This window comes from Equus quagga, chromosome 4 (assembly GCF_021613505.1).
Source record: "Equus quagga isolate Etosha38 chromosome 4, UCLA_HA_Equagga_1.0, whole genome shotgun sequence".
NCBI classification, from domain to species: Eukaryota; Metazoa; Chordata; class Mammalia; order Perissodactyla; family Equidae; genus Equus; species Equus quagga.
In genome coordinates, this window is record NC_060270.1 from 61228092 (window position 1) to 61246793 (window position 18702).

General features: G+C 35.7%; 1 protein-coding gene and 1 non-coding gene across 2 annotated transcripts in view; both read right to left on the reverse strand.

Moving 5' to 3' along the window:
• Positions 1 to 1699: 1699 nt before the first annotated feature.
• KPNA4 (karyopherin subunit alpha 4) overlaps positions 1700 to 18702 on the reverse strand; it is a 66752-nt gene continuing 49749 nt past the window's right edge. The window contains exons 11-17 of the mRNA XM_046658912.1: positions 18064 to 18195; positions 13080 to 13208; positions 11579 to 11683; positions 9636 to 9707; positions 8271 to 8433; positions 5546 to 5640; positions 1700 to 3720 (exon numbers count right to left, since the gene is read on the reverse strand). Coding sequence (XP_046514868.1) covers positions 3622 to 3720; positions 5546 to 5640; positions 8271 to 8433; positions 9636 to 9707; positions 11579 to 11683; positions 13080 to 13208; positions 18064 to 18195 — 795 coding nt within the window. The 3' untranslated portion in view covers positions 1700 to 3621. The remainder of the gene's footprint in view (positions 3721 to 5545; positions 5641 to 8270; positions 8434 to 9635; positions 9708 to 11578; positions 11684 to 13079; positions 13209 to 18063; positions 18196 to 18702) is intronic.
• On the reverse strand, positions 12542 to 12858 carry LOC124238756 (small Cajal body-specific RNA 7). The gene has a single exon (XR_006888363.1). It is a non-coding gene; the product is annotated as a small Cajal body-specific RNA 7 (non-coding RNA).

Below are 18702 nucleotides of genomic sequence, written 5' to 3' on the forward strand. Positions count from 1 at the left end.
CAAGCTGCCATGAGTTCTAGAGCTGCAAGGAAATAGATTCTGCCACACGAGCATGAAGAGAACCCTGAGCTTCAGATGAGACTGTGGCTCTGGCTGACACGGTGTGCAGCCTTGTGAGACGCTGAGCACAGGACCTGGCTAGGCTGTGCCTGGACTCCTGGTGCAGGAGCTGTGAAATAATACATACATATTATTGCCTTAAGCCATAAGCTTGTGATAATTTGTTATCCAGCAACAGAAAATACATCACTTCTCTTTAAAGCCAAAGCTTAGCTTAATTTCAATTTTTTCTTCAGAAGTGAGGCAATGGAGAATCCAAATAGGGTGCCCCACAAATGACATTAGTGTTACAATAAACAAAATCATTTTACAATGCAACAATACCTTTAAAGAAACAAAAAAACCTATTAATTGCAATGACTGAGGTAAGCCTAAACTAAATGTTAAAAAATCTTTCAGATGTAATTTTTTTAAGATTGGCCCTGAGCTAACATCTGTTGCCAATCTTCCTTTTTTTCTTCTTCTCCCCAAATCCCCCCAGTACATGGTTGTATATTCTAGTTGTAGGTCCTTCTGGTTGAGCTATGTGGGACGCCGCCATAGCGTGGCTTGATGAGCGGTGCTAGGATTGTGCTCAGGATCCGAACTGGTGAAACCCTGGGCTGCCAAAGCAGAACACACGAACTAACCACTCGGCAACAGGGCTGGTCCCCCAGGTGTATTTTTAATGATTAGTTGATAGCTTCAATTATAAGAAGGCTCTGGGTTTGGTTCAGGGTAATGTGGAGAGTACTAATTCCATGACACACAATTACTGAAGTCTTTGAAAATTAGAAAGGGAAAAATATCTTTAAAGACATATTTTAGACTAGGGTTACTCACACACCTATAACATTTTTATTTTTAAAACACTTAAGAAGGGTTCAACGCTCCAGAAAGGCATTTTAAGACATGAAAAGTCAAGATAAGCTTGTTAAAGGCTTATTATTCCACTTTTCCCCTCATCATAAATAATGCTCTATGTTAAAACTAAATCAGTTTCCTGGATCACTGGAGAACAAAAAAAGAGCTGTGTTTAAATCTGACCTGGAAAAGTCCTTCCTAGAATGCTATTAGAAAATCAATGTCCTGTAAGACAGCATAGGTAGAAATGAAATATTTAGACCACTGGGGAGCCCTTGTACTCAGAGACGTTAATATCGTCCACAACTAGTATGTACATAAGAAAAACTACTCTATATAATTGTTTGGCCTATTACAACCTCATTGGCTTACTCCGAATCAGATTTTTGTTTACTAAGAAACATGAATTATGCAAAGTTTTATCATCTTCACCTTCTGGTAACTTAAGCCTTCTGTACAAACCATGCTTTGTATGCAATCTATCATTTAGTGGCATATGTTGAAATTATATTAATACTTAAAATATAGCTCAAGCTGTCTCTCTCAGCCCATTTTGCTGGAAGAGTGAAGGAAGGTCAAAACCCTGGTTTGGCAGGAGAAAGCAGAAGCAAAGGTGGTGCCACCTGAACAAACTCTGTGGGTCAGAATATTACCATGCCTACAGTGAAATTACAGAAACCTGTTTCGTTGGTTCTAGGTCAAAAGCTTTAAAAAGACAAGCTAATAGAAGCCATTGAACTGTACTCTAACTTTACATTAATATATAAAAAAAATCCACACAGCGTACACACACACCCCATGTAAAACATTGCTTTAAGTTTAATGTTTATTTCCCCACGACAGCCTAGCCTGCTCTCTACTTGGATAAATTTTACAAGCTAGTTTTCTGCTGCTTCTAGTTTTAAACTTTAACCATGTTTCTGATGACAAGGAATGCTGCAAAAATACTCTAGTTCAACAAAGAGTTATGATCACAAAATAATTTTTATCCATTCTACAGTGTTTCAGAATTACCAGTTGATTTTTAAACACAAAGTAGATATAGATGCTAATGGTGGCTAATCTGGTATGTTTCTTATAGCAAACTGTTGTTCATGCAACACTTGTGCTCAAAGGGGAAGGCACAGGATTTCCTACAATGAGCCACCTTATAAAGAGTTCTTTTTGTACAAATTAATTTATGTCACATTTAATTTAGTGTGCATAACCTCAAAACTGAGGTATTATTCCAATTTATAAAAACCACTTGCATAACTTTTATGCAAGTTTTAAAAATACAAAGTTTTCTCCCTAAAGTGGCTCAAAATAGATTGTTCATGGCTGCCTACATCTAAGATAAAAAGATTCTAAAACAATTGAACAGATTAGGCATATTATTAAAGGTGTTCAAACCATTACTTGATTTGTACATCTACTCAAACCTCTTCATCGGTCTTTATTCAGCAGTACATATGCACCAAATTCCATTTTAGAAGTTTCCATATCATTTTCATAGAAAACAAAGTTTGAAAACAAGTAACATTTAAACACAGCACGGTAGTCTACCACAACTGAAACTTTTTTCTTCTTCTTTACAGGACTCAACAAAATCTAAAAATGAACAATGTTGTAGATTTACCTCATGCAAAGATCTTTATGTTATCTCTGAAAATGAAAAGGATGGCTTTTTAAAGCACATTTTACTATTTTATACCATTATGGCAATTTGTGTACTGCAACACAGTCTATTTTGAGGGAAATTTATGATTTTTTTTCATGCAAAAATCTACACAAATTAGTTTTGATGATATGGAAAGCTTATCACAGCATCAAACATTCATCTGGTGCAAATGCACAGGGAAACCTTCCTGAAAAGTTTTCTGACTTGAGAAGCAACTAAAAAGCCAGTACTAGGTAAAGTAAATAAAAATTAAAAAAAAAAAAAAAAAAAAAGGGAAAAAAAAAAAGAGAGAGAGAAAAGGAGGGGGTGGGAAAAGGGAAGAGGGGAATAGAAAACACAGGCTGCAGAGTAAACCAATGTCTGCTGCTAAACCGGTCTTGGTTTTCATGTCCAGTGTACATTAACACTTATGATCTCACTTTGATGACTTCCTAGGTTTGCTATCAGCCCCCTGAAGGCAAATCAAGCTTGCATGCGTTCACATACAGCACCACAACCACACCTTGTACACAGTCACTCCAGGACTAGGCGTCTGCTTCATGAGTGAAGAGCCCTAGATTTGAAAGATGAACCTGGCTTTCTCTCACTGAGCCAGACATTCATTCCACATTGTCCATTCACACATTGCTTCATAGCAAGGCCTGGGCTCATTTTCCTTTGACTTATATGGGCATCCTATTCTCTTTTATGCTTACAAGGCTTGAAGATGACAGTACTGCACTTTCCCCTCAATTGATATAGAGCAAGTCAATGTTCCTTCTCAGGCACTGAAGATCTGTGACCTGTAGCCCTTTTTACTTTGAACAACCTAAATAAGCATTCATGTAGTTTTCATTACATTTTGCCACTCATTCTCACTCGCACCCACTCGCCATCTTGACCTCATTTGGGCATTTTCTGTGATTCCAAATGAAATCTTCACATTTTCTTTCCCGATTTAATGCAGCAGCAGATCCCATGAGCCAAGCTTGATGGATCAAACCTTTTTATATATATGTATATATATATATATATATATATCTCAGTGCTGCATTGTACCTAACTTCCACAACATCTCTCTAAAACTGGAACCCTTCTGTTGGTACATTGGCAGATGAATTGAAACCAAATGTTCCACCTTGTACTGCCTCTGGAACAAGGCTAGGATCTTCATCAATCTAAGGGAAAAAAGAAAGAGAAAGTGATGATTAGTTTTTCTTTTCTTTTTTTTTTTTTTTGAGGAAGATTAGCCCTGAGCTAACTACTGCCAGTCCTCCTCTTTTTGCTGAGAAAGCCTGGCCCTGAGCTAACATCTGTGCCCATCTTCCTCTACTTTATATGTGAAGCACGCAGCATGGTGTGCCAAGCGGTGGTGCCATGTCCGCACCCGGGATCCGAACCAGCGAACCCCAGGCCGCCAAGAAGCGGAACGTGCAAACTTAACCGCTGCGCTACCGGGCCGCCCCCTAGTTTTAAGTATATAAATAGCATTATAGTAATATTTCCATCTCCCCTAAACAAACTATGAGAGAGATGAGGAGTGCCAACAGTGTCCTACCATTCCTTTATAAACCTGAAACATTTTGTAAAGGCTTTTTCTTGAGGGATGCCAAAATGAGAGGAAACTTAAGAGAGTATGTAAGATGAATATCTTCCAAAAGAATGAAATAGAAGTAATAAATTGGAGATGGTCCTAGATCTCAAACTGAGAGGGTATTCACTATTATTTCCCTTGTACTTGGACAAACAGATAAAAGTTTATGACATTAAAAAAATTAATGCCACCACTCTTGGAGAGTAAGTGTAATCTTTGAGTTTTTAATAGCAATTGAAGAGAAACGACATTGGAGCTTAAAGTAGTAAAATAACAGCTCTGCTAATAATGGATAAATAATATTCTGTATGCTTTACATCTAAAGGTTCTTTAGTGAAACACCACAAAATTATGGACCTATAGTACAGTTCCTATAAATATGCACATTATCTGAATTTTTCTTTTCACAATCTAAGAGAGTAAAAAAGAACTGCATATTTAGGTACCAGAAATCATAAGGCCTGGTGTATACCTAATTGCAAATTAGGACTTCCAAAAATCCAACTTTAAGACATGTAATCAAAGCTATCCTTAAAAGAGTATGCTTTTTAAAATTTTATTTCTGATTTATATAACTGGCATTATATTCTAATAGCTTGATCATCAAGTAAATAGTCTATAATTTTCTTTTCTAGTACTGTCCTTGTCAGGTTAATGTTCAAACCATATATGCTTAACAAAATGCTTAACAACATTCCATTCTTTCTTGATAATGTGGAAAAGGTTGTGGTATTAAACTTAGTCTTTGAAAGCTGAGAAAATCATTCTGAAAATCCACTGGTGTCTGTATCTAATCACTATAACTTTCTAAGGAATAATTGCTTTAATTTTAGATTTAACTTTTCTAAAGAAGCAATACTAAAAATAAGTTAATACTTTAATTTCAACTACATATACTGACATCTGAAGATACTTTTGTATACTATACCTTACATTTTGTATAGCAACTTATTTTTCTTGATGTTGTATTATTTTCATTTTATCTTTCATTTTTATTTTGGTCACCAACTAACTGACAATATATTCAAATATGGATTAACTAATTACTGTCATAAAGGACTTATCATAGGATATACTAGCATTAATGTTTCATTTATAAACACGTTATGCTATTAACAATATAATATATGAGAACGATAAAGACATCAAGTGAAAATGAAGACAGACTTTTCCAGTGTCAAAAAAAATCCTTATCTTTTTTTGCCATTAGACCTAGTACTGGTTTTTAATTCCTTAAGGGGCTTTAAAATATTGGAATATTTATGTTTCTGAAATAAGTGACATTACTGTCATATACCTATTTTAACGGCATTCCAAAAAATACATACTTGTGTCCTAGCTTACTATATTATTTCATCTAGACTTATGTTTACGCATAAAACTAAGAAAACTAAAAAATTATTAAATACATCATCTGAAGAGAAGAACTGATCAATGATCTCATAGGCCAATTTGTAGATATCTTCATTTTCATGGTTTTGAAGTTGTTCAATTTTCTCCAGTCCTGCAAGAAATGTTATGAAGTGAAACAATGGTAATATTTAAGAGGTAGTGACATAAGAGTTACAATAATCTTGGGACCACATAATCCAATTTTTTGATTGCACATCTACAATTTTGGGGAATCTATTCTAAAGGTGAATCTTAAAAATAAAAAGATTTCACGCACAAAGATATAGGATTTCTATCTTAAAAAATTAAACACCTTAGTGTTTAAATACATATAAATGTAAGCAATGGGACAGCTATCTACTCAGCAGAATACTATATAACCTGTGTTTATAAGGAGTAATAACATAGAATTGCTTTGCTTGTTGAAAGTTAAAAGCAGATTCCTTCTACTTTCTAGCATCTGCCAAGTTTTTCTAGTGAGAATGTATGAAAAACATTTAAAATACTGGTGATTAATAAGTACGAATGTTAAGACATCTGTTAAGTATAACGGAAAATGATCAAGATCAACCACAGTATTTCAGGGTAAAAGGGAATTTTCCTTGTAAACATTAATGAATTTATTAAATCACAGGCAGAGTATATAATCTTAACCTGTTGATATGCAAATTGGATCATTTTATTTTATAGAAGTAACAATTCATTTTAAGATCTCTTAATAAAGTAAACTTGCCCTTTCATGAGTGTTCTTCCTGTCTCTATTCCTTAAATGGAGGAAGTTGTTTTGGGCTCAATTCTCCTTATGGGGCCCTTCCATTAACAACTTTAGTTACTACAGATAGTCTGAGGACTTGTAAATCTATGGCTTCATTTCTTTCCTGAGCTTCAGAAGCTTAAAATTTAAATGCCTGCATGATAATTCCACCAGGACATTTCACTGTCACCTAAAACTCAAACTGTCCAAAACACAATTTGTTATTTGCCTTTCCTCATTTACACTGTGCCTTCTACTGTATTCTTACTTGGTGATAACCAACATCACCTTGAAATCTGAGAAAGCCTTTCCCTCAATATTCTACAATCAAATCTCAAAAACCTCAGTCTATCATTCCTTGGATCTTGTCACCTACCCTTTGTTGTCACCATTACTGCCTTCATTTATTGTGGCCCAACCACTATCGATTTTCCTAACTGGTTTCCTGCCTCCTGTCTCCAACAGTCCCATTCCCCTAATATTCATGCTCCATCTAAACATATCAATCCCCTAGGGAAAATCTTCTAATGGCTTGTCATACCCTATGGCAGAATCCACCGGGGAGCTTATAAGATATAGATTCCTGGCCTCACATCCAGTGAGGTAGGCAATGATTAAGACCTATATTTTTAATATATAAAAATAAATTTTTAATAATTAAAATATGTTTACATGATAAAAGAAAAAAACACAGCAGTAAATTGTTTTTTTCCGCTTTTTCTCTCCAAATCCCCCCAGCACGTAGTTGTATATTTTAGTTGTGGGTCCTTCTAATTGTGGCATGTGGGACGCTGCCTCAATGTGGCCTGATGAGCGGTGCCATGTCTGCATCAGGATCCGAACCGGTGAAACCCCGGGCCACCGAAGCAGAACGTGCGAACTTAACCACTCAGCCACAGGGCCGGCCCCAGTAGTAAAATTTTTAATTATGACGGTTTTAAATTTTTCTGGTACTCACTTCCTAATTAGTTCTGTAACACTATTCCCTATCTTCTGTTACTAACTTAATAGTTACGTTTTATTTTCTCTGTTGTTCTATTTGTCACTTTAGTAACTTTAAAAATGCTTATTTCTTATTACATTAATTGTCAAGGCTCTGAACTCCTCCACTAACTAAGCTGAAGACACAGGTCCTCCTACTCTTAGTTAGCTCTCGCTTCCTGTACTTGTCAACTTGTGTCAGAAATACTTTGACTTTTTTGGCTTATCCAGGTTGGTAACATTTACATTTGGTTCCACAGCTACATTTGAGGTTTCCATGTTCTGTCTACATGTTAATCCTAAGAGGGAAAAGCTAAGGTGTGTTGTTTACATTGCGGGTGGTTCTGGTACAAAGCCAGATATGGGAACCACCGCCCTATAGAATAAAATATCTGCTGTGCTACAAAGCTTCTAAGACCAAAGGGGACTGGTTATTGGCTATGTCTCTAGCCTCATCTTTCGGCAGTTTCTACCCCATACTTTGATTCAGCAACACTGAACTACTTATAATTTGCTGAATGCTGTTTCTCACCTCAGACTTTGCTCATGGTGTTATCTCTGCCTGGATCACCTTTCATCCCTTTTTACTTTATTAATCCTTATTCATCTCTCAAAATCCAGCTCAGGTGTGACTTCCTGCTTCTTCCAGGATGGATTACGTATTTCACTTTGTTGTATAATTCTATTAGGGTAATTAGCACATTAAATCAGTTCATATTTATCTCTATGACTAGACTACATGCCTTGAGGGCAAGAACTGTGTCTTGTTTCCTACTGTCTTCCCAGTACCTTAGCACAGTGCCTGTTTAATGTATGGCAGCAGTTCAGTTACTTAAGCATATGCAAGAAGCTGAGCAGGACTTATATATATAGAATATAGTATTTACTTTATTCTGTTACTTGATTATCTGAGACAGAAAAATATAGAAGTGCTTTATTAGTCAGAAAATAAAAGTAGTTACAAAAAGAACATTAAAGTATGCAATAACAGCTTACAACAGACTCACCTCCACATTCTTCTATAAGATTGGCTATGGTTTCTGCCTCGTCTTCAGCCATTTTTAATATATTACTTAGTCCGTCGAGTACTACTTGCACAACTTGTGCATCTTTTACAGTCAGCAAATTGCAAAAAGGTGGGATAACATTTTGTTGGATTAGGTAGGCCACCTGAATAAAAACACCATGATAGAATAGACAGAACAGAACTTCGTTTGTGTACCATACTATCTCAGCGGAATAATTTTGACTTTAAATTTTGAGTATGGAAACATGATCTTATCTCTCACATGTTAAGTTAGACTACATGAATCTAACATCCTTTTCTTTTTAACGTAGTGTTTATTTTTCTTGAACTTAAGAAAAAAAACTGAAGTGAAAATGAAAGCATCACCCAACTTCATAGGAAACATTTCTTTACCATATGGAGTACTTCCTTCAAAGACCCTTTCCCCTTTAAAATTAAGAAATTATGAAATCAGTTAGGAGGCCAGATGATATCTTTTTAAAACTACACTGCTCAATGTGAGAGCATGCACTGACTCTCTGCTGTGACGTTTAGCACTCTCATATACCTGGCCAGCTCTCAAGTCACTATTCAATTGGTTCTGTACTATTTTTGTAGTATTTTTCTTTCATTTTAAAATTCTGTTATTTCTTTCCACGTACTGTATTTATACTATGCTCTGAATTCATATTTAAGTGGATTCACTGCTTGCCACAGTCTATAGCTTATGTGACAATTATCAGTTGATTATTTATCAGCTCCAAATCCACTCTTTCTACCTGTCTATGAAACATATCTGGGACCTTTAGAAGTCCTTTTCTTTTGCCAGTTGGCACAGTGGTGAGCTCTGTCACCGCGCAACCCTTAGAGTGAGTGCCTGGTTGAAGTTTGTGCGCTGGCGCCTCACAGTTCTCACCCGAGTACCTAGTCCCAGCCAAGCTTAGCTCCTTGTTTGGTTTGCTGCTGGTAAACTGCTGTTGCTGCTGTTTTGCTTTCTTTTTGTTGTTGTTCATTTGTTAGGAGAACCTGTGAGGCAGTTTCATTTTGCCGTATTAACTTAAAAAATCCTGTTTTTTCTTAATACTGTTAAAAAACAAAAAAACAATCCTGACTATAAGTGTTTCAATCTTACTACCATGGATTAGAAAATTCTTGTAGGTCAAGAAGTTGAGAAGAGAACACTTACCTACGAAATATAACTAAAGAAAGCCAAAGTAACAGTTTTATGCAGAAAAAATAACAAAATATCAGAGAATGCCCATTATCTTGCTATTATTTTAAATCATGATTTACTGAAATCTACATCTCAGAATTATCTGTACTGTTATTTTGCCAGTCTTGAGAAATAAATAAGCACTGAACTTACTTGATCTTTCCTTCCACTAATTGTTAAATTACTTATGGCCCAAGCAGCTTCTTTCTGAGTGCCAAAATCCCCCTGTAAAAGCAAAGCAAAGGACACAAATCTCAATATAGGGTAAACTGGAAAAAATGTCTTCTGAAATGATTTCTCAACTGCTTATTTCCCTAGGTTTTCTTCTAGCCTTTCTATGCATAATCTTTACTTATTAAGATAAGCCTTTGAACCCAATTTACTCTAAACAATGGGGACTCCTTCTTGTGAACTCTCTTGGCAACAAACTGACTTGTATTACTGTTCAGTAATATAAGATCAAATGAAGTCAATAATGAAATAAAACTAGTCAAGAAAAATATGGGAAAATGTACAATTTCACTTTAATCAAAGTGACAAATTTGACAAAGCTAAAATAAAGAATCCTTTAAACACATAAAGTTTTAAAAACAGTAATGCCTATCATGAATGACACTATGATAAAGACATTTACCCTCATGTACTGCCTTTCAAATAAAAATTGAAAAAATATATTTAAGGGCTGGCCTCATGGTGCAGCAGTTAAGTTCGCATGTTCCAGAAGCGGCCCAGGGTTCGCCAGTTTGGAGCCCGGGTGTGGACACAGCACTGCTTGGCAAAAGCCATGCTGTGGTAGGCGTCCCATGTATAAAGTAGAGGAAGACGGGCATGGATGTTAGATCAGGGCCAGTCTTCCTCAGCAAAAAGAGGAGGACTGGCAGCAGTTAGCAGAGGGCTAATCTTCCTCCAAAAAAAAAAAAAAAAAAAGGCACAGGCACTAAATTTAAAACGTTCCCATTGGTCAGGGACAACTCAAGTGTCAGAAAGAATAACTATAATGGAATAAAACTTACAAAATATATATATATGTAAAAATCCATAATTTCCTAATGACACTAAAAACTCCACCCAAGTCGCCTTTCGATGTTATTAGGGAACCAAATCATTCTAAAAACTGAGTGATAATGAGCAAGAACCAAGAATTTATCTTGCCTCTCCTAGGTGAAATGTATTTCAGAGTAAACCAATAGCTGATAAGAAAAAGCTCTTTACTGAAGAATCATAGCTAACACATAAAGAACGACAATTAGAAAGTCATCATTTTGCAGTTTCTAGTCATCAATAACTGCCTAAAAACCATTAGGTGAAAAATTGATGGAAAACTTTATAAAAGTCAGCTGGAGTAGGTGGCTAACACCTGAGCTCACTTATCAATCTTAGTCTCATTAGATGTAGAACAGACAGTGTCTCCTGAAGTGAATTGTTTGGAAGCAGAGAGTAGTGGATTACGTTTTCTTGCCTAAGAAACTGAATCTGATCTACCAGTTAATAGAAAACTAGCCTCTACTACTGGTTTGTAGGAAACATGGAGGAAAAGATGGAAGTATCTTCTCTGTAATTACAGATCAGCATTCAGAAAAAAACCTCAAGCTGTGATTGTGACATTTTAAATCATCTCCTTCCCAAATGTTAACGTAAGCAAGGGAGATGATAATGGCATACAATTAAAGAGCATACTCATTTGTTGTTTGATCTTGGGCAATTTATGTCTATACCATAGTTTCTTCACCTGTCAAATGTGGATAATTCTTAACCTCACAGAATTACAATATTAAATGAGGTAATATATGTAAAGTGCTTAGAAAAATATGCATTTATAATCAGTAGTAATAATATGAATTTTTAAATAAATCCCAGGATAATGATGATTTTGGTAAAAGAATGCTATAGAAGAGGGGCTAGGGGTTCCTAAAGGAAACGTTTCTTGTATATAAAACTGCTGGGCTTTAAAGCTTTAATGCTAACACTACTTTACTGTAGTATTCATGCCACTCTATAGGTTCTAATTAAATAAAGAGAAAAGTACATATTCACATAATTTGTGAAATTTAAATCCCGTTCTTCTCCCTCAGATACAAACAAGATGATTTTCTTACCTTATCCAAAAGGTGTATTATCATTGGTACAAGATTGGCGTCAATTACTGCCTGAACCTGCTGCTGATTTCCTGCAGTGATGTTGGAGAGGAACCACACTGCTTCCTGGAGAACAAGACCGAATCAATATTTCTCATTAAAAAATAAAATCTGCATCTAAACTAAGAAAAAATACATTCACTACAATGTTTAAATGATTTTTACTATGGAATGAGTTCCATAATAAAAATTTTAGGAATCTCAACTCCTTTCTCCCCTTGCCATATTTTCCTTGGACAGATTGCTACAGGCCCTAATCTAAGTCATAATGAAATAACCCTTCTAAAGAATTTCTGAAAGCAATGTTCCCAAACACTAAGACAAAAGAAGCCTGGCTGAACAAATACTAAAAAACCGATGAGCTATAATACAAATATAAATCCTAAAACTATTGTAAACAAGATTCAGCAACCCCCTCAACATAATGTGCTTTACTGTCTACCTATTCTCATCAAGAGCTCTAGCCAAACGAGATAAATCTCAATCACCCATGACAATGGAGACACGAAAAGTCACACAGTGGGTTGTTTTAGTATACATATTTCTAACAGTCCTTCACTGCACTGTTTCTCTCAAGAGCTAAAGCAGAGCCAGATGTTTGCCTGCTTCATTGGTCTACCCTCATGATCTTTTTATGCTACCTTTTACAAAACAATGGTGCTACTTCGGCCAAAATGATTATGAGTTTTTCATTTTCTAAACAAGTTTCATACGTGATAAATGCACACTGAAACCAGTTAGCATAAAATAAGACAAAGCATGTACCCGACAGCCTATGTAGGATATTACTATAACTTACCAACCTTAACAAATGTATTAAATTTACCAATTTACTAAAGTGAAACATTTTCTCTATTTACAAAAACTAGTAATCAAGTTTTACTTCAAAAACTCTTAGTATTAGCTAGTGTGCAGTAGGCTCTTCTGGATCAGATCACAGGAGCATGTTTAATGAACCTGTCAGAGATTTTAGGGTGCTAGGCTACTTAGGTGAGCTGTTCTTGGGTTATAATCATCGGCAATGTTGTAATCAACAACCCATGAATTTCTACAACAGCCTCAGATGCACTCCAGTATCAGCATCACCAGTCAGCGCCCCCTTCCCATAGCCAGCAGGAGCACACACACATGCACACACACTCTACTAAGTACCTATAAAATATTAATTACTTAACTTACGTATTCAAAATTTCCACTCACACAACATTCAACACCCAATTATCTCTATTTCATCATTTCCAAGAGAGCCAAATTCACACTGTTTACAATTGGTTTGTTTTATGTATGGAAAATCATATACTAATCCACATTATAAAGAGCAAAATATTTTATTTGCTCTTGATGTCTAAATGAGTTTATATTAATAACCAATATTACAGACAAGTCTGAGTCCCTAATTTTACAAATGAAGACTGCTGACATTTTATATACCATTTATTAAACAGTATTTAAAAATGCTTACTTTATTAATTTTCTCTTTGGGATGTGTCAGAAGTGCTGGGAAGTGTGAAAGAGCATCACAGTTCAAAACAACTTGTGTTTGCTCATCAGTCCCAGTCACAATGTTGCCCACAGCTCGAAGCGCAGCAGTCTGGAACACAAGACGACGGAATGAGATGCTGTTCTTGTGCAATATTCCTTACCATCACAAAGGCATGCTGGGCAGGCTATGAAAGATACATTTGCTCATTCATGCCAACTGATCCTTTCTGATCAAGCTGTGTCAGACACCGATTTAGGTACAGAGGAGTGAATAGCACAGACACAATCTAGCTTTCATGAATCTTACATTATTGGAGGAGAAGGCAGTCAATAAACAAACAAACAAGGATAATTTTAGATAGTAATCAGGGCCATAAAGAAAATAAGATAATACAGATTTCAGATTCAGTGCTTCAATAAGTTAAAAAAAAAACAGTGCCTTTCTGAAGGAAAGCAGGAACCTGCTTAACGTAAGAGATTTCAGTATCAAATGAATTTGAATTGTCAATTACTTTTTTTATAGTTGTATTAGGTCATTTTCTGTCAAGTTAAAGCTTTTTTTTTTTTGGCTAGTTTTTCCTTCTACAAGACAAATACCCAGGTTTTTCTTTTTTTTAAAAAATTGAGGGGCTGGTGCTGTGGCCAAGTGGTTAAGTTCACACATTCTGCTTCGGTGGCCCAGGGTTTCGCCAGTTCGGATCCTGGGTGCAGACCTGGCACCACTCATCAGGGCATGGTGAGGCGTTGTCCTACATAGAGGAACTAGAAGAACCTGCAACTAGGATATATAACTGTGTACTGCGGGGTCTTTTGGGAGAGAAGAAAAAAAGAGGAGGACTGGCAATAAATGTTATTAGCTCGGGGCCAATCTTCCTCACCAAAAAAAAAAAAAAAAAAAGAAAAGATATAATTTACGTAAAATTCACCCTTTCAAAGTGTACAATTCAGTGGTTCTTAGTATATTGAAAGTTGTGCAACTGTAACCAGTAAGCAATTCAGACCATTGTCATCCCTCCAAAGAAGAGTATCTGTACCTATTAGCAGTCACTCCTGTCGCTCTCATCCCAGGCCTCTGGCAACTGGTATGCCTATCTGTACAGATTTGCCTATTCTGGATATTACATGTGATTAGAATAAAAAAGTAGGTGGTCTTTTTTGTCTGGCTTCTTTCACTTAAAATAATGCTCTCAAGGTCCATCCACATTGGAGCATGTTATCAGTACAACAGTCCCCCCTTATCTGTGGTTTTACTTTCTATGGTTTTAGTTCCTTGTGGTCAACCATGGTCTAAAAATATTAAACCGAAAATTTCAGAAATAAACAATTATGTTTTAAATTGCATGCTGTTGTCACATGATGAAATCTCATGCCATCCTGGTCCATCTAGAATGTGAATCATCCCTTTGTCCAGCGTATCCACAGTATAGACGCTATCCACCTGTTACGTCACTTGGTAGCCATCTTGATTATCAGATCGACTGTCTTGGTATTGCAGTGCTTGTGTTCAAGTAACCCTTATTTTACTTAATATGCCAACGTGCAAGAGTAGTGATGCTGGCAATTTGGATATGCCAGAGAAAAGCTGTAAAGTGCTTCCTTTAAGTGAAAAGGTGAAAGTTCTTGACTTAATGAGGAAAGAAAAAAAATCATATGCTGAGATTTCTAAGATCTACGGTAACTTTTATTACTGTATATTGTTATAACTGTTCTATTTTGTTATTAGTTATTGTTGTTAATCTCTTCCTGTGCCTAATTTGTAAATTAAACTTTATCACATGTATGTGTGCATAGGAAAAAACAGTATATATAGGGTTAGGCACATTAGTATATACAGGTTAGTACATATAGGGAAATCCACGGTTTCAGGCATCCACCGGAGTCTTGGAAGTATCTCCTGTGGATAAGAGAGGACTACTGCATTTCCTTCCTTTTCATAGCCCAATAATATTCTGCTGCACGGACACACCACATTTTAGTTAACCATCAGTTGATGGACATTTGGATTGTTTCCACTTTTTGGCTATAATAAATAATACTGCCATGACCATTTGTGAACAAGTTTTTGCGTGAACATGAGTTTTCAGTTCTCCTGGGTATACACCTGGGAGTGAAACTGCTAGGTCATATGGTAACTTTATGTCTAACTTTTTGAGCTACTGTCAAACTGTATTCCAAAGAGGCTGTACCATTTTACATTCCCATCAGCAATGTGTGAGGATTCTACGTTCTGTACATCCTTGTCAACACCTGTTACTGTCTTTTTGATTATAGCCATCCTGGTGGGTATGAAGTGGGATCTCATTGTAGCTTTGATTTGCATTTCCTTAATGACTAATGATGTTGAGTATCTTCTCATGTGCTTATTGACCATTTGTATGTTTTTTTTTGAAAACTTTATTTAAATCTTTTGCCCATTTTTTAATTGGGTGATTTGTCTTTTTATAGTTGAATTATAAGAGTTCTTTATATATTTTAAATACAAGTCCCTTTTCAGATATATGATTTGCAAATATTCTCTTCCATTCTGTGGGTTGTCTTTTCACTTTCCTGATGGTCTCCTCAGGAGCTCAAGTTTTTAATTTTCGTAAAGTTCAATTTATCTATTTTTCCCCTTGGTTGTTTATACTTGTGGTGCCATATCTAAGAAACTACTGCTTAATCCAAGGTCATGAAGATTTATGCCTACATTTTCTTCTAGGAGGTTTATACTTTTAGTTTTCACATTTAGGTGTTTGATCATTTTGAGCTAATTTTTATATATGGTGTGAGGCAGGGGTCCAACTTCATTCTTTTACATGTGGATATCCAGTAGCCTCAAATCATTTGTTGACTAGACTATTCTTTGTTCACTGAATTTTCTTGGTACCCTTGTTGAAAATCAATTGAGCATAAATGTGAGTTTATTTCTGAACTCTTGATTCTATTTCACTGATCCATTTGTCTATCCTTCTGCCAGTATCACAAAATCTTACTTATTCTAGCTTTGTAGTAGGTTTTGAAAGTGGATAGTCTCCAAATTTTGTTCTTTTTAAAGACTGTTTTGATTATTTCTGGGCCCTTTGTATTTCCATATGGATTTTAAGATTAGCTTGTAAGTTTCTGCAAAAAAGGGGCCTGGGATTTTAACAGGAATTGCATTTTATCTCTAGATAAATTTGGGGAGCACTGCCATCCCAACAATACTGTCTTCTAATCCATGAGCCCAGATGTCTTTCCATTTATATAGGTTTTCTTTAATTTCTTTCAAAAATGTTTCGTAGTGACCCAGCTTCTTTAATAAATAAATTTAAAGGGGGAAGAAAAAATAAGAAAGTTGTAGCATAACAGAAACATAAAGACATAGCTACCAAATATAATGTGTCAACCTTATTTGGATATTGATTTCGTCAAACTGTGAAAAAAATATGAAGCAATCAGCAAAATTTGGATACTGAGTGGATTTTAACATTAAGATTTTTTAAAGTGCTCTAATGGTATTATGTTTATAATGGTATTGTGTTTATGTTAAAAATACACACATTTTAGAAATGCAAGCGGGATAAAATTGTATGATATCTGGGATTTGTGTCAAAATAATCTGTGGGAGAGTGAGTAGGGATATAGAGGAAACCTACATGGAGGTTCATCACACTATTCTGTTTTCCTAAATTACGATGTGAAAGTTGCAATCATTTAAAAAAATCTCTATTAGTTATTAGGTAAAGTACAGAATATTAACTTTCCTTGAGAGTTGGCTAACGAAAAATCCCAAGCCCCTATTTTCTCAATGAAGTCCAGTATTAAAACTGAAGATGCATTCTGAAAAGACAAAAACAAAATACAAACCAAAATCCTATACCAGGACAGAAGTACTACACTTAAGAAATGCAAACTGAATGATAAACATCTACCAAGAATGTTTACAATAAGCCAGCAATACCCCTAAATGCAAACTGTTCTATTAATCAACTTTTTCTGAATTCAGTTCAATGTTCCCTCTTTCTTTACAGTGCTTTAAATAAGGCAGTGGGTCTTCATTCTGAAACGGACGTGAGCATCATCTGAAGAGCTTTTTAAAGCCCAGGTTTCTGGGAAACATCCCAGATTCACTGCAACAGAATCTCTAGGGGTTGAGCAAGGGAAATAAATTTTTTTCTTCTTTAAGCTTCACAGTTTATTTTGATGTCCAGCCAGGGCTGAGAAATAGTGAATTAGCAGTTTTCCTTATACTATTATTGTACTTTTTAGACTCTAAGCCATTATAAGAAGAAAGCATACTATTTACTTCAGAAAGGTAGGGAGAGCTTGCTCCATCTCCCTTCACCACTGCAGTTTGACAATTACTGCTTGTAATATTTGTGTGCACTTCTCACACTCTTTTTTGGTTCTCTCTAGAAGCAGGTTCTTTGGGATAAATATTTATGTGGAAGGATTTAAAAATAATTTAAGAATAAAAATTAAATAATTTTAAATAACTGAAAGGAAACAATTTAGGAAGCATCTAAGCAGCATATTTCAGTACAAAGCCTTCTGAAGCTAAGCATTAACTAAACTAGCTAGGTGGCAGTGGAGGAGAACAAAAGACAGCTGGTGGGGGGAGGGGGCGAGTAGGAGAGTGGAAGAAAAGAAGAAAAACAGGAAGAGTAGGGAAAATAAAAGTATCAATTCTTGTTTCAGAGGCCCCCCAAGTTGCTATATGAATTGCCTGGTCTAGATCAGAAATCAGTAATTTACAAAGGAGTCGCCCTGGTTAGTTTTGGGGTAGGAGGTGGGGACAGGGGAGGGAGGGTTTTGTTGAACTGTAGTACTTCTACCTCATTTTCTCTATCTTCAAAATGGGGATATAATAATTCACTCTTTTCATCACAGATATGTTATTAGGCTAAAAACAGACTCTAAACTATTCAAATTGTACATCTTCGAATACCACGCTTAAAGCAATTAGTGGTAAGAGAAACTTATATTTTTATGAACAACAAACTCACCTGAACTTTAACTTCCTGGTGGCTGAGCAGAGGAACCAAATGAGGGACTATTCCAGAGTCTATTACCATCTGTATCTGTTCATTACCAGCATCAGTAAGATAAGAGAGGGCCCAGACAGTATCTACCAATATCTGGTGAATAAAATGAAAATTTAAATAGCCTTTAAATATTTTCTCATTTTAATAATTCTTAGTCATAGAGAATAATCTATGATTGTTCTATTAGCTTCTTTCTTCCTTCCTTCTCTCATCTCAATTCACTGGAATCTTAATCTTCTCTATTACACTAAACATCATCATCTGTGAACATCTGTATCAAGTATGTGCATCTTTTAACCATATTCAGGATGTTTAGGTTAACTATGATCTTGATCACACATTAGTATCCAATCTTAATTCCCCAAGACACAAATATACTACATAGCACATGAAATACGGAAAAAGGACATTCTCTTTCCCAAATGCCCAGACTGAGGGATAATACGTCCAAGGACACTGTGGTAAATGTATACAGTAGGAAATAATATATGTACCCAACATACACAGTGGTTCAAAACATCTGGGCTAGGTGGATATATTCAAAGTGTTCTCTAGTATCATTGGTACCATGTAGGTATGTCTAAAGCCAGTACTCCAGTA